Source organism: Rhamphochromis sp. 'chilingali' (assembly GCF_963969265.1).
Source record: "Rhamphochromis sp. 'chilingali' genome assembly, chromosome: 4".
In the NCBI taxonomy this organism is placed as follows: domain Eukaryota; kingdom Metazoa; phylum Chordata; class Actinopteri; order Cichliformes; family Cichlidae; genus Rhamphochromis; species Rhamphochromis sp. 'chilingali'.
Genome location: NC_137948.1, coordinates 29,705,437 through 29,719,042, shown reverse-complemented (window position 1 = coordinate 29,719,042; position 13,606 = coordinate 29,705,437). Strand labels below are relative to the sequence as shown.

General features: G+C 39.6%; 3 protein-coding genes across 5 annotated transcripts in view; all 3 read right to left on the bottom strand.

Moving 5' to 3' along the window:
• Positions 1-409: 409 nt before the first annotated feature.
• Positions 410-4,872, bottom strand: LOC308395864 (toll-like receptor 2). 2 transcript variants are annotated; one of them, XM_080880894.1, is made up of 3 exons: positions 4,668-4,749; positions 4,310-4,391; positions 410-3,124 (listed from the first exon to the last, which is right to left on the bottom strand). In XM_080880894.1, the coding sequence occupies exon 3, from the start codon at positions 3,103-3,105 to the stop codon at positions 742-744; it is 2,364 nt and encodes a 787-aa protein (XP_080737020.1). In that variant the 5' UTR covers positions 3,106-3,124; positions 4,310-4,391; positions 4,668-4,749; the 3' UTR covers positions 410-741. The 2 variants fall into 2 exon arrangements, with proteins under 2 accessions (XP_080737020.1, XP_080737019.1); XM_080880893.1 differs by lacking the exon at positions 4,310-4,391 and having other exon boundaries at positions 4,668-4,872.
• Positions 4,873-6,093: 1,221 nt separating this feature from the next.
• On the bottom strand, positions 6,094-10,115 carry LOC308395866 (toll-like receptor 2). 2 transcript variants are annotated; one of them, XM_080880896.1, is made up of 3 exons: positions 9,959-10,115; positions 9,409-9,522; positions 6,096-9,007 (listed from the first exon to the last, which is right to left on the bottom strand). In XM_080880896.1, exon 3 carries the CDS (start codon positions 8,986-8,988, stop codon positions 6,964-6,966), a length of 2,025 nt encoding a protein of 674 aa, XP_080737022.1. In that variant the 5' UTR covers positions 8,989-9,007; positions 9,409-9,522; positions 9,959-10,115; the 3' UTR covers positions 6,096-6,963. The 2 variants fall into 2 exon arrangements, with proteins under 2 accessions (XP_080737023.1, XP_080737022.1); XM_080880897.1 differs by lacking the exon at positions 9,409-9,522 and having other exon boundaries at positions 6,094-9,007.
• A 2,928-nt stretch (positions 10,116-13,043) lies between these two features.
• Positions 13,044-13,606, bottom strand: part of tmem131l (transmembrane 131 like) — a 31,479-nt gene continuing 30,916 nt past the window's right edge. Inside the window, exon 34 of the mRNA XM_080881324.1 lies at positions 13,044-13,578. Within this exon, the coding sequence (XP_080737450.1) occupies positions 13,279-13,578 (300 nt within the window). The 3' untranslated portion in view covers positions 13,044-13,278. The remainder of the gene's footprint in view (positions 13,579-13,606) is intronic.

The following is a 13,606-nucleotide window of genomic DNA, read 5'->3' as shown; positions in this document are numbered from 1 at the left end:
ACAGATTCAGACAGCTCTCCACTACATCCACATTCTCACTCAACCTGACTGAAGTAAACAGTTCCTAGTGGAAGAGGACACCTCAGATTCAGGTGTGGGAGCAGTCCTCACCCAACAAGACATGGAAATATTCGTCCATGTGGTTTTTTTCCCCCTCATTACCTCTCGCCTGCAGAGAGAAACTACAACTTTGGAGGTTTCATAGTCTGGACCAATCACAAGACTCGCATATACTAATGGACAGACTGAGCATGCTAACAAAGAGGTGGAAGTTGCTTTGGTGCATCATCTCTTCTAGGAAATTAAAGAGGAGTAGAAAACAAAAAAAGGAAAAAACTGAGCAATTCCAGACAGGATTATATTTTCTTTTAAACAAAATTTAATACAGATGGATAAGTGAGTACTTTATTGCACCAACCCAAATTGTGTACAAAGAGCTAAACTTTTTATTCAGTCATCAAATTCCTTTTTTAGCACATTTATATGGCGAGTCAAACAGGAGGACTTTCAAATATTTTTAGAATTGCAAATTCAGATTAACAAAATCTCCAAAATTACTGTTTTAATGGTTAATTGTAGGGATTAATTGAAGAAAGTAAATATTAAAAAAAAATTATATAAATTTTATTATATTTGCTTATAATAATACCTGCTTTCAGAGTAAAGTTGGGGACATTTTAGCTTTTAGAAAATGTCAATATAAAAGTGAGTGTATATTCAAAATGTGAAATATAAGTGCTTTTATAGATTGTTTGTATCGTCAATTTCAGGTGTTTCGATCGCTGTTCTCAGACTTTGCCAGAACGCTGGGATCTGATCTTCATCATCAGGCCACTCCAGGTACGTCCTGGAGTTCATCACTTTCCGCAGCCTGATGAACTTTTTGGGGATGTTATTTTTGTCAATGGGCTCCAGTAGAATCAGCACAACTGCGTCATCGTTTTGATCAAACAATCTAAAATGGGTGTAGTCAAGCTCGTACTTGCACCACTCGCTTCTGACAAAGTTCTGGGAGAGGACGAAGAGCGTTCTGTGACTCTTCTCTATAGCGTCCATGATGTTGTCTACGATCCATCCTCCGGGAACAAAGTCTCTCTTGTGGAGGCAGAGTCGGAGGGGCGGTTCCGACTGCTCCAGGGCCGGGATCAGATGCGCCTCCACCCAGCCGGAGTCCATTTCACTGTAGGACACAAAGGCATCGTACTGGAGCACTCCCTTCTTCAACTTTGGCTTTCTCTTTGCTTTTAGCCATGCCCAGGTCATCTTCATGTACCACACAACGCTGAACTTATAACACAGACCTGCAATGAGCACACACAGCACCAGGATGCCTAAGCAGAGCAAAGAAATCGCTAAAGCTGTGTGGCACTCAAACACTGACAGCTTCACGTCTGACACTCTCTCCCCCCTCACTGCATCGGGAGAGTCACAGATGTAAGACTTTAAGTCATGTCTAACTACAGTTTTGTGGTTCATCAAGTCATTTGTCACGAAACCTACAAAGTCACATGAACAGACGTAAGGGTTGCCAGCAGCTTCCAGGACCCTCAGGCTCTGGTAATCATGCAGGTTTTTACTGCTGAATTTGGCCAAGTTGTTGTCTTGAATGGAGAGAACTGCGAGGCTGACATATAAATGCCCATCTGGGAGATTTCCAAGCTTGTTGCCAGAGATGTACAGCTCTTTGAGAAGCGGCAACTCAATGCTAAAGACAGTCAGTTTATTTCTGGATAAATCAAGGATCTGTAGGCTCTGTGGTAGGCAGGATGTCACCTCAGGAAGAGAAGTTGACGAAAGGTTTAAGAACTTGAGACTTGCTGGCCAGGAACAAGTCGAAGGCATGCTGTCAAATGAGTTTCTACTCATGTCGAGGTTTTCCAGCTTTTCTAGTCTAGTGAAGAGTTTGCTGTTGATTAAAAACAAACGATTTCTGCTGATGTTGAGTGTGTGGAGATTTAGAAGGACATCCTCCTTTCCATAACACATCATTTCCATAAATGCACGATCTGCGACTGTGTTGTCACTGATGTCCAAAAACTCCAGGTTTGTGAAATGAATAGTGGATTGGCAGGGAATGACAAACACCTTGGAGTTTATCACAGATGCCCTTCTTACTACAGTCAGCATATTTTGCATAAAACTGAGTTCAGGAACACGGTAGAACCAAACAATATCAATGTTTCTGAGAAAAATGACCTCCAAGCCTTTCAGGTTTATGTCAACAAGAAAGACTTCCTCTTCATCTTCAAAGAACTGAGAATCTTCAATGGCAAAAAAAGTCAGATCAGAGCCCGACAAAATATTCACAAGTTGTACACAAGCTGACACAGACATGTTCACATTTTTAAAACTAAGACCTGTAGCACCACGCTCGATGGCCACGTGAAGTGGGAACATTTGCAAACTATTTTCAAACTGTGTGTCAGTGAATGTCACTGTTGTGTTTGGATGAACAACGTCTAACAATATAGCTCGTACTACTGCTAAATCTCTGTGAAATACTCCATTGAGACTAAGTGTTACATGGCTAATGGGTCCAATTTGTCTCAGACTTCCTCTGTTAAACACTTGCAGATGATTTCCTTCAAAAACAAGTTCCTCAAGACCAAAAAGGCCAGAAAAATCCCTTTTACTGACAGACTGAAGGAAAGGTCCTCCAAAATGGAGGGTCTTCAAGCTCCTCAGTGGCAGGAAAAGGTTTCCCTGACCAAGTGTTGAATATTTGTTTCCCAAAAGATTCAAGTAGTGGAGAGAAGTCAGGTTCTGAAACCAACCAGAAGACAAAGTCTCCAACTGGTTTGAGGACAAGTCCAGTTTCTCCAAATGAGTCAGTGGGTGAAATGCGTCTTCATGGATGGTTTTGATCCTGTTGTTATTCACGAACAAAGCCCTCAAAGCGGCATATGAAAGAAAGTCATCTTTCGTTATCGTCTCCAGTGCGTTTAAAGAGAGATCGAGCTCAGTGATGAGTTTTGAAGCGGCTGCAGGGACTTCTCGAAGGTTTTGGCTCGAGCAGTCGCAGGATGTTTGTTCACAGTGGTGACACTGTTGACTGGTGAGCGCCGAGCACTGAGATACTAACAGGACAAACACGAGAAACTTCATGACTTTTTCTCCTGAGTGCCTGCAAAACACAAACACAAAATCAAACTCAGAGCTTTTCTTTCAGGTGCTGGTGTGACACAATGTAATAATGAAACAGCCATGCTAACAGCTTTGGAGCACAGCTGGAGGCTTCGTGCTAATGTCATAAAGTAATGTGGTGGGGAAATGGTGCTAATGTCATATCAGGCTTGTTTTCAACACTTTAAGAAGTGGTGGAATATGAGATTCACATCATACATGTGTTCTGTTGACATCTGTAGCACTCTGTGATGCTGTCATATCAAAATCTCTGAGGAATGTTTACAGTCTCTACAAAATCTTTAATCTGTGCATTTAAAAAAGAAAAGAAAATAATGGAATTGGTAAATATTCTTGAAAATGAATTTAATCTTAAGTTTTTTTTGATATTTTTATTTGTTTGTCATTGCATCGTTTAAACTTATTTAGAGGTGGCAAAAGTACAGACTTTCTTTACTTAAGTAGAAGTACTGATACAGGTGTTAAAACATACTCCAGTAAAAGTTAAAGTACTGAAGCAACGTTTTTACTCAAAAGTGAAAATGCACAGTAAAACTAAAAAGTAGCTCCTTTAAGGACAATTCTACGAGCCATTTTCTTTGTTTTGCTATATTAATATATTTAAAAAATAATATGAATACATGAGCATACAAATGTTATTCAAATCTAAATTGTAATTGTAGTGGATGTACTCAGCTTGAATCTGTTATCTAGGACAGACGCAGTGAAAATAACTATTTTCTGTTCCCTACATTGTAGAGGCTGACTTTGCTTCCACACCTAAACAGTAAAGTGAGCACAGTCAAGGGTTACAGTGGGATTCAGCAGATGGGGGAACACTAAGATCTGTGTAGTTGCTCAGCACAGGGAAAAGAATCACAACTCACAATAATTTCTAATATGAGCTTCGGAGAAGTTTCTTTATATACAGGCTGTGATCAGCAGCCCTTCTGCTCTTTGTGGAGTCACACAAGTGAATTCAACAAGATGTCAACAGATGTTTCACAGATGTCTTTGCTTAGCTCCATTTCCTACACTGACACTATACACTTTATACCTATTTTAATACTAGACGGTTGATATAAAGTCAGAATTCAATGAATGTATCTAAGCATAATCAGCTTAAATGCAAATTGATCTCTGCGACACTAGATTTGCAGTTTATCAAGCGTCACTGAGTCCTTACCTTTAAACCTAACCTCTCCTGTCCTGTCCTCTTACATCTTTCTCCATCTCTGAGTGAAGTTTGCTCTTTTTCTTTTCTCTGCCTGTAAAATACAGCAGCTGGACCTTTAGCTAGCAACACACAGTGAGACAAACTGAACACAGACAGTTTGTGTGTTTGCTGATGTTTGTTGAACTGATAGAAATGTTGCACTTCTGCCACTTAAAAAAAACCCTCGTTCCCCTTTTTCTTCCTCGCTAGCTATTTTTTGACTTCGTTACTTCCCACCTCTTAAATTAACTGATCTAAAAACAGGTTTAATCGGGTTTAGAAGAGAAATGAAGAAAAATAACTCAATAAATCTTGCTGTGTTCCTCACAGGTGAAATGTCCCATCCTCCTTCTGCACAGCCAGGATATTGACTGCTTTGTAAGGGCCCTCCACTACTTCTGTTTGCCTAAATTATGTCTTCATGCCTCACACTGGTCCATATTCAGAAGTAGAGACAGAGAAATAGAGTGACAGTTTCCCTGCAGGGATTAGAGATAAGAAGAACAGAAGCTAGGTCTTAGTTTCTCTGGTGTCTCATTTCTTTCATATATTTTGTCGAGCATTTGAATAAAATGTGTTTATGTTCAAGTGCACAAGAAAAATGACAATTGTTAAATATTCAAAAAACATAAAGGGAAGAAAAAGACAAAAGGTGCAGTTAGGCTTAGGTCATAAAGACTTGACTCCATCCTGTGTGAGAATGAGCCTGAAAGAGTGTGACTGTAGCACTTGTTCATTGTGTTAGATTGAGGGACTAAAGTTAAATAAACCGCAAGTAATCCAAAATTAATCTGTGTCAGCGCCAGCTTTCAGCCAACCTCAGCCCTCCTGTGATCAAATAAAGAAAATGAATTTTATAATCACACTAACAATCAGCATTCATTGTTGTTTGTTAGTGTTTGTTCACTTGCTGAAGCTTTAAAAATAGTTCTGTAACAGTAATATCAATATGGACTTGGGAAGTTGCTTACTTTGACCAAGATTGCAACATTTTAAGAGCAAAGAATCTGACACGTGTCAGCATTTAGACAACGGGAAATTCAAGTTCTACTTTTTTTCTGCATGATGGGAAAGTTTTAATGTGGACTTCCACAAAAATTTGTTGTGGTCAGTAAAAGCAGAGCACTGCTGCGGAAAGATGCTGTTAGGGAAATACAGCTTCATCCACAAAAACTGCTTATTAACCTTTATAACGGTTTGACTGAACTGCACTTAAACTCTGCTGCTATGTTTTAGGTGTGGTACGTCTTTCCAGATGTGCAAGATGTCAATTCCATATGCATTGATGCATCCACATAGCGTCAGAGATGCAGAGTTTTGCACTGGGAATAATAAGAAGCTGGATAGTCTCTCATCTTCAGTGGAGAGGGCAGAGGATCCAAGTTTTTCAAAAAGAATTGCAAATGTTGTTTTGTCTTACGTCAGAACAGTTTTCCAATTTGCCTCAGTTCATATTAATTAAAAATAAAAACAAAATAATGGTTTGTGGCATTTGCAGATCACTGCATTCTGCTTATATTTACATTTTACATGCTTTTCAGCTACTGGAGACAAACTGAAGGCAGAGACTCACAACCAGTAAGCAGCTGACGGTAGCTTGCACCAAAGGCGAAGCAGAGCAAATGGTGATGTCAACGTGTTCTACCCTTCCAGCAATCACTGACTGAAAACTTTCATACAAGTATTAAAAACAATCTTTATTATAACAAAAATTATATTTTTTTCCAATTTCTTTTGAAAATGGGCAATTTGGATAAAAATGACTGTAAGTGATACTTTTATTCAAGCCTTGAATTAAAGCGGAAACTCTACGCTTGCCTTATTTGATTTTAAATCCATTGCGGTGGTGCACAGAGGCAAAATTACAACACAAAATGTGTCATTGCCCAAAGATCTTGTGCAACTGATTATATAATCACTTTTGAGTTTTTCACATATACATAAATTGTGTCAGTTACAGGTTTTGGTACTTATGATAACTTTGAAACATTCCAGTGAACAAAAACAAAAAGATCATTTTGCCTTTTTTAAATCGTTATTGTATATAAAACCATTATGACCTGTAATAGACCACTCACTTACCTCTCGTTAGTTTTTATGTCAACCTCCACTAGAGTACACGCATTCATGGAGGGAAAGAAAACTTCAAAAGAAAGAAAAGAACAATTCCTGAAACATTCAAACTAAATTAGCACAATACTGAAAGATATATGAGTAATATGCAGCTCCAACCCAAATTATGTACAAAGAGCTAAGCATTTTTTAGCACATTTATATGACAAGTTAAGAGAAAGATTTTAAAAGGATTTCAGAAATACAAGGGCAAGTTTTAAAAGATTCTAAAATGATCCATATGCACCCTTCTGTACTTTGTTTTTACTGTCAAATGAAGGGAATTCTTGAGAAAATTGAGTTTTTAAAAAAGATTGACCAAATTACATTCAAAATACGCCATGCTGTCTTTGATAATACTCTTAAAATATCATACTACAATATAATAATCTTAAAATATATTTGTAGCATAAAGTCCCTGACATTGTAGCGCTTAGAAAATGTAAATTATGTGTTTGTACAATCAAAATTGTAAGTATAAACCCTTTTATAGATTGTCTTTATTATCAGTTTCAGATGTTTTCATCGCTGTTCTCAGACTTTGCCAGAACGCTGGAATGTGATCTTCGTCGTGAGGCGACTCCAGGTACGTCCTGGAGTTCATCGCTTTCCGCAACCTGATTTTGACAAAGTTCTGTCAGAACGGCAGTTCCGGCTGCTCGACTGCTGGCATCACATTTGCCTCCATCCAGATCACCTTCGTTTAACCCCACAACGCTGAACTTATAACACAGACCTGCAATGAGCACACACAGCACCAGGATGCCTAAGCAGAGCAAAGAAATCGCTAAAGCTGTGTGGCACTCAAACACTGACAGCTTCACGTCTGACACTCTCTCCCCCCTCACTGCATCGGGAGAGTCACAGATGTAAGACTTTAAGTCATGTCTAACTACAGTTTTGTGGTTCATCAAGTCATTTGTCACGAAACCTACAAAGTCACATGAACAGACGTAAGGGTTGCCAGCAGCTTCCAGGACCCTCAGGCTCTGGTAATCATGCAGGTTTTTACTGCTGAATTTGGCCAAGTTGTTGTCTTGAATGGAGAGAACTGCGAGGCTGACATATAAATGCCCATCTGGGAGATTTCCAAGCTTGTTGCCAGAGATGTACAGCTCTTTGAGAAGCGGCAACTCAATGTTAAAGACAGTCAGTTTATTTCTGGATAAATCAAGGATCTGTAGGCTCTGTGGTAGGCAGGATGTCACCTCAGGAAGAGAAGTTGACGAAAGGTTTAAGAACTTGAGACTTGCTGGCCAGGAACAAGTCGAAGGCATGCTGTCAAATGAGTTTCTACTCATGTCGAGGTTTTCCAGCTTTTCTAGTCTAGTGAAGAGTTTGCTGTTGATTGAAGACAAAATATTTTTGCTGATGTTGAGTGTGCGGAGATTTAGAAGGACACCAATGCCATAACACATCATTTCCATAAGTGTCAAATCTCCGATTATGTTGTCACTGATGTCCAAAAACTCCAAATCTGAGAAATGAATAGTGGATTGGCAGGGAATGACAAACAACATAGTGTTTATCATAGATGCCCTTCTTACTACAGTCAGTATATTTTGCATGAAATGGAGTTCAGGAACACGGTAGAACACGTTAATATCAATGTTTTTGAAGACGATGACATCCAAGCTGGTCAGGTTTATGTGATGCAGACGGACTTCCTCTTCATTTTTGAAGATGTGAGAATCTTCAATGGCAAAAAAAGTCAGATCAGAGCCTGAAAAAATATTCACAAGTTGTACACAAGCTGACACAGACATGTTCACATTTTTAAAACTAAGACCTGTAGCACCACGCTCGATGGCCACGTGAAGTGGGAACATTTGCAAACTTTTGTTAAACTGTGTGTCAGTGAATGTCACTGTTGTGTTTGGATGAACAACGTCTAACAATATAGCTCGTACTACTGCTAAATCTCTGTGAAATACTCCACTGAGTCTAAGTGTTACATGGCTAATGGGTCCAATTTGTCTCAGACTCCCTCTGTTAAACACTTGCAGATGATTTCCTTCAAAAACAAGTTCCTCAAGACCAAAAAGGCCAGAAAAATCCCTTTTACTGACAGACTGAAGGAAAGGTCCTCCAAAATGGAGGGTCTTCAAGCTCCTCAGTGGCAGGAAAAGGTTTCCCTGACCAAGTGTTGAATATTTGTTTCCCAAAAGATTCAAGTAGTGGAGAGAAGTCAGGTTCTGAAACCAACCAGAAGACAAAGTCTCCAACTGGTTTGAGGACAAGTCCAGTTTCTCCAAATGAGTCAGTGGGTGAAATGCGTCTTCATGGATGGTTTTGATCCTGTTGTTATTCACGAACAAAGCCCTCAAAGCGGCATATGAAAGAAAGTCATCTTTCGTTATCGTCTCCAGTGCGTTTAAAGAGAGATCGAGCTCAGTGATGAGTTTTGAAGCGGCTGCAGGGACTTCTCGAAGGTTTTGGCTCGAGCAGTCGCAGGATGTTTGTTCACAGTGGTGACACTGTTGACTGGTGAGCGACGAGCACTGAGATACTAACAGGACAAACACGAGAAACTTCATGACTTTTTCTCCTGAGTGCCTGCAAAACACAAACACAAAATCAAACTCAGAGCTTTTCTTTCAGGTGCTGGTGTGACACAATGTAATAATGAAACAGCCATGCTAACAGCTTTGGAGCACAGCTGGAGGCTTCGTGCTAATGTCATAAAGTAATGTGGTGGGGAAATTACAGTTTGACTGTTTGACTGATCATCAAATAAACTCTAATGCTAATGCGTGGACTAATTTTAGCAGACATCCTAAACAAGCACAGAACACACACACACACACACACACACACACACACACACACACACACACCACAGCATTAAAATGTGTTAAATAAATGATCTAAAAACAGGTTTTACCAGCTTTAGCCCTGCACAGAAGAAAAAATGAAGAAAAAAAAAAACTTCGGTAAAAATTCGCTGTCTTACTCACAGATGAAATGTCACGTCCTCCTCCTGCACAGTCAGGACACTGACTGATGTGAAAGTGTCCTTCACCACTTCTCTTATTTGTGGCTCGATTATTTCCTTATCTCATACATTCATCCTGTCACATTAGAAGGGGAGATCCAGAAATAAAGCAACAGACATCTGAGTACAGTGAACTTACTGCCATGTTTAAGAAACCAGGTTCAGATGATTTGAGCTTTGTGCCATTTTGCATTATCCTGCTGGAAGCAGCCATTGAAAATGGGTACGCTGTGATTAACGATGCTTGATGTACTAATGGGCCCAAAGTGCGGCAAGAATTCTTTTACATTTCATTTCAGACTTTTTGTTTTTAATTCAGTTTAACTTTAGTTGCCAGAGTGGGGTTTGTCGTTTTAGCTTCGTCTTTATTGTTTGAAAATGTTTCGTTTTTAATAATTTTAATGTTATTTGTAGTTAGTTTGTTTGGAGGGTATATGTGAGAGGTAAGATTTAGGAAATCAGTGCAGACATTACAGTTGAAACACAAAAGTTGTCGAAATTTGATGACTCACAGTCTTAGAGATTCGGAGTCTCAATAAACACCTTCATCGCTGCCTCATCAGGTGAGTTAGGCTACGTCCACACTAGCTCCGCGTCCACACTAGCGTTTTCAGTCGTTTTCAGAGTTCTGCGTCCACGTTGAAACGGCCCAAAGCACCTACGTTCCAGTCCTGCGCATGCGTCACATGACTAAAATGCGTCATCGTTTTAGGAAGTCTGCGTTTTAGAGTGTCCACACTGCGACGGGGCAGCTCCGTTTTGAAATGCATGCGTTTCAAACGCTGCGTTTTTCCTTGAGGACAACGCCGTCTCAGTGTGGACGGGAGGCCAAAAAGGAGAGAAAATGATGCGTTTTCAAACGAAGTAGCCTAAGCTTTCCAAGTTCACAAAGGTTTTTCACCTAGTCTATTTTTCTTTGGTGGTTTTTTTTTAAAGTTTTGATTATTTATAACACCCCTGCCTCTAACCCCTGGCATCAGGGGTCAAGACATTTTCATCCAGAGAACTGAACTGACTGAGTAGTTTCTGTTTTTCGGACCATTCTCTGTCAATCCTAGAGATTTTTCCTCCAGTCTGATGCTCACTGTGAACCTGAGTCTTGTCCATGTCTGTATGTGTAAATGCATTTAGTTGTTGCCATATGATTGGCTGCATTGAGCTGTATGTGAACAGAAAAGGAATGTGTATCATTACCGTGATAATATAAACGTTATATTCATTATACTTTAGGCTGCCTTTGTCAGCTTGTGCGTGCCACATTATAACCAGCGTATGAATTTATGTGTGTGATGGTCAGTGCCACAATGCTGAGTTTATAGTATCATACATTTCCACGTAGGTCTAAATGGAAGATTGGGCTGTTTTTCATAAAAAACACCTGATAAAGTTAAATAAAGCACAGGTAATCCACCTGAAATGGGGTAAATCTATGTCAGCGCCTTCTTTTAACCAACGCCGGACAGGTTTCAGGCCTCCTGTGATAAAATAAAGAAACTGAATTTTATAATCACACTAACAAACAGCATTGTTGTTTGGCGAAAGGTGATACTGGCTATGATAAAAGAATTAAATAAAATGTAATTTAAGTGTCACCAAATATAAATGGGGACATACAATATTTGTGTATTTGGCAATGACTTACTGAAGTTTTAAAAATAGTTATGAGAGTTAGAGAACGGGAAGTCACGTTCCTTTTATTTATTTTTTTTAATATGTTGACTTCCACAAAAAAGTTGTTGTGCTCAGTAAGATTACAGCAGCAAAGATGCCGTTCTCCAGGCCCGCTGAGGTTACTCTAACTGTATTACGTGTTTGTGCATGTCCATGTTTGGTGTTAGATTGTTTATTTTGTTTAGTTTTGTTAATATTTCTAGTATAGTGGATTAAACATCTCCCTAACATCTGTATAAATTATATTTAGAAATATATTTAGAAATACAATGCACTTTTTCAGATTTTAAGGTATATGCACACACAGGCACACGACTTTAGATCCTCCTAATATCCATGTAGTCTGAGGGATCTCAGATGTCTGCATACACCTAGCAGTTGGATCATATCGAGGTCGAATCATAAATCATAAAATGGGTCAAACACATTTTTGATTTGATTTTTCCTGGGTGTTTGATTTATGTGGTCTTTTTAGTTTCACAAAAACCTGACCTTTGACCTTGAGGATCAAAATCATCAATACACAAACTCATCCTCGATATTTGGTAGAAGAATCTGTGGTAAGGTTTGAAAATCCTACATCACCTCATTTGAGTTCGCAAAGTTGGGTGCCTGTGCTCACCAACATCCACTGGCCAGGTGGGTTGATGACAATTCCACCCCACACCCACAAATCTGCCCAAGCTAACGTGGAGCTGCCTGCTATGGTGACTTGCTGTAAAAAAGGAAGCAGCCAAAAGTTGGTTTTAGTTAAAATATTTTCTGCGTTTAAGAATCAAAACGGCTCAGCTGAGTAAAACTCATTATTTGTAGCCAGGGGCAGAAAAGTGATTCAAATGATTGAGAGTAAAAAGGAAGATGACACTTTCCAGACTTTATCAAAGGTGTGAGCATCACAGCAGAGGCCTTTGTGTCAAAGTAGCTGAAGATAAAACACAGAAAAACATGAAGGCGATTTTCCTGGCCTGGGATTTTATAAAAATATTCTGCAGTAGAGCAAAAACGAAATAAAGTCATTAATCAACATATGAACATTATCTGATGCTGCTGACGTGAAGCAGAGCAAAGTTACAGAGGTTTGATTAGAAACACGGCAAAGCGTTTTGCAATTTTGCATAATTTTAAGTTTAAATTTGTTCAGTATTGAACAGCAGAAATTAGGCTTTCTTTTCGGAAGTAAGTAAAAGGAAAGAAAACAACGGCTGACAGCGCTGTAAACAATGATAGACTTGTGCGTAACAAGCAAGCGAATAATGCAGAAAACAGATTTTTAGACAGGAAACTGTTCTTGAAGTACACTGAGAGAGCAAGAGAGAGAGAGCTGTGCATGAAGTGTGATTTTTATTGTGGTGGAAGCAAAACAGCAAAAGTCAGAGGGAGTCCATGACGATGTTTATGTGAAGCGTAGTTTGGATCTTCTTTTGCTGCTGGTTCGGTCAATATTGTTTGGAGAGAGATAAAACTAACAGCTTTGGAATCAGCGCAAAAAGGGCCTAAACACAAAGCGCGGACCCGCCGAAACATCAGAATCAGCGAGCTGTCGGCTTTCAGCCCCGACTGTGTCCGTGCTGTCGGGTGAGAAAGGCGACATCTCACTGATTCTGATCCGCGGGTCCGCGCTTTGTGTTTACGTCTTTGTGCAGAATCCGTGTTCCTGCTCTCATTTACTGTTTTAGCTGGTTGGTGGTTCTTGAAATTTTGTGAGGTTTAACCTGAGATTCTGGCGTTTTGGGCAAAATAAATTAATATTAAAAAAATCAATTTGGGATTTTAATGAATCGATATCACGTTATCCAAGCTAGAATCAATTTTAATCGATAAATTGATCATCAAAACCCACCCTTAATTGAAAGTCACAGGAAAGTAAAGATAAATAAATAAGGAAAATCAAGTAAACAAGTCAATTAAAAAACAAGACGCATGAAGTTAAAGTACAAAACTTTTTTTTTTTAATTTTCTATGATCAAAACTGCAAAACAGCTAGAAAAATATACAACAAATGCTTAACCTTTCACAACATATAACATCTGAAAATGGGAACATAAAAGAAAAACAATATTCACATTTTCCCCATCAATGATAAAAGAACATTCTTTTTTTATTTCCTTTTCTTGACTTATAAGTTTCCAATTATAGTTAAGCTCTGCTGTATTTACTTGTTTTAAACATCTCCACAGTAGCCGGAGTCGTTGGAGAGCTGCGAGTTGGAGCTGCGGTTGGATGAAGAGTTCCATATGTCCAAGTTCATGTGCGGGCCGAAAGGGTTGAAGCTGGAGTACTGCAGCGGTCCGCAGGCCCCCACTGGCTCCCGAGTAAAGGGGGAGTGAGGCGGGGTGATGGGGGACACCGGGGCCGATCGCTCGGGCTGGAAGTGGCTCGGGTAGGGCTCGATCTGGGGTGTCCAGATGGATCCAAACAGGCTGGACATGGGGGAGAGACTGCGGGTACCCGAGAAGTATGGCTGTGGGGGCGGAAGAGAGGAAAAACGT

Coding starts and splice junctions, on each gene's coding strand:
- LOC308395866 (XM_080880897.1), bottom strand. CDS start 8,988: ATGAAGTTTCTCGTGTTTGTCCTGTTAGTATCTCAGTGCTCGTCGCTC.
- LOC308395864 (XM_080880893.1), bottom strand. CDS start 3,105: ATGAAGTTTCTCGTGTTTGTCCTGTTAGTATCTCAGTGCTCGGCGCTC.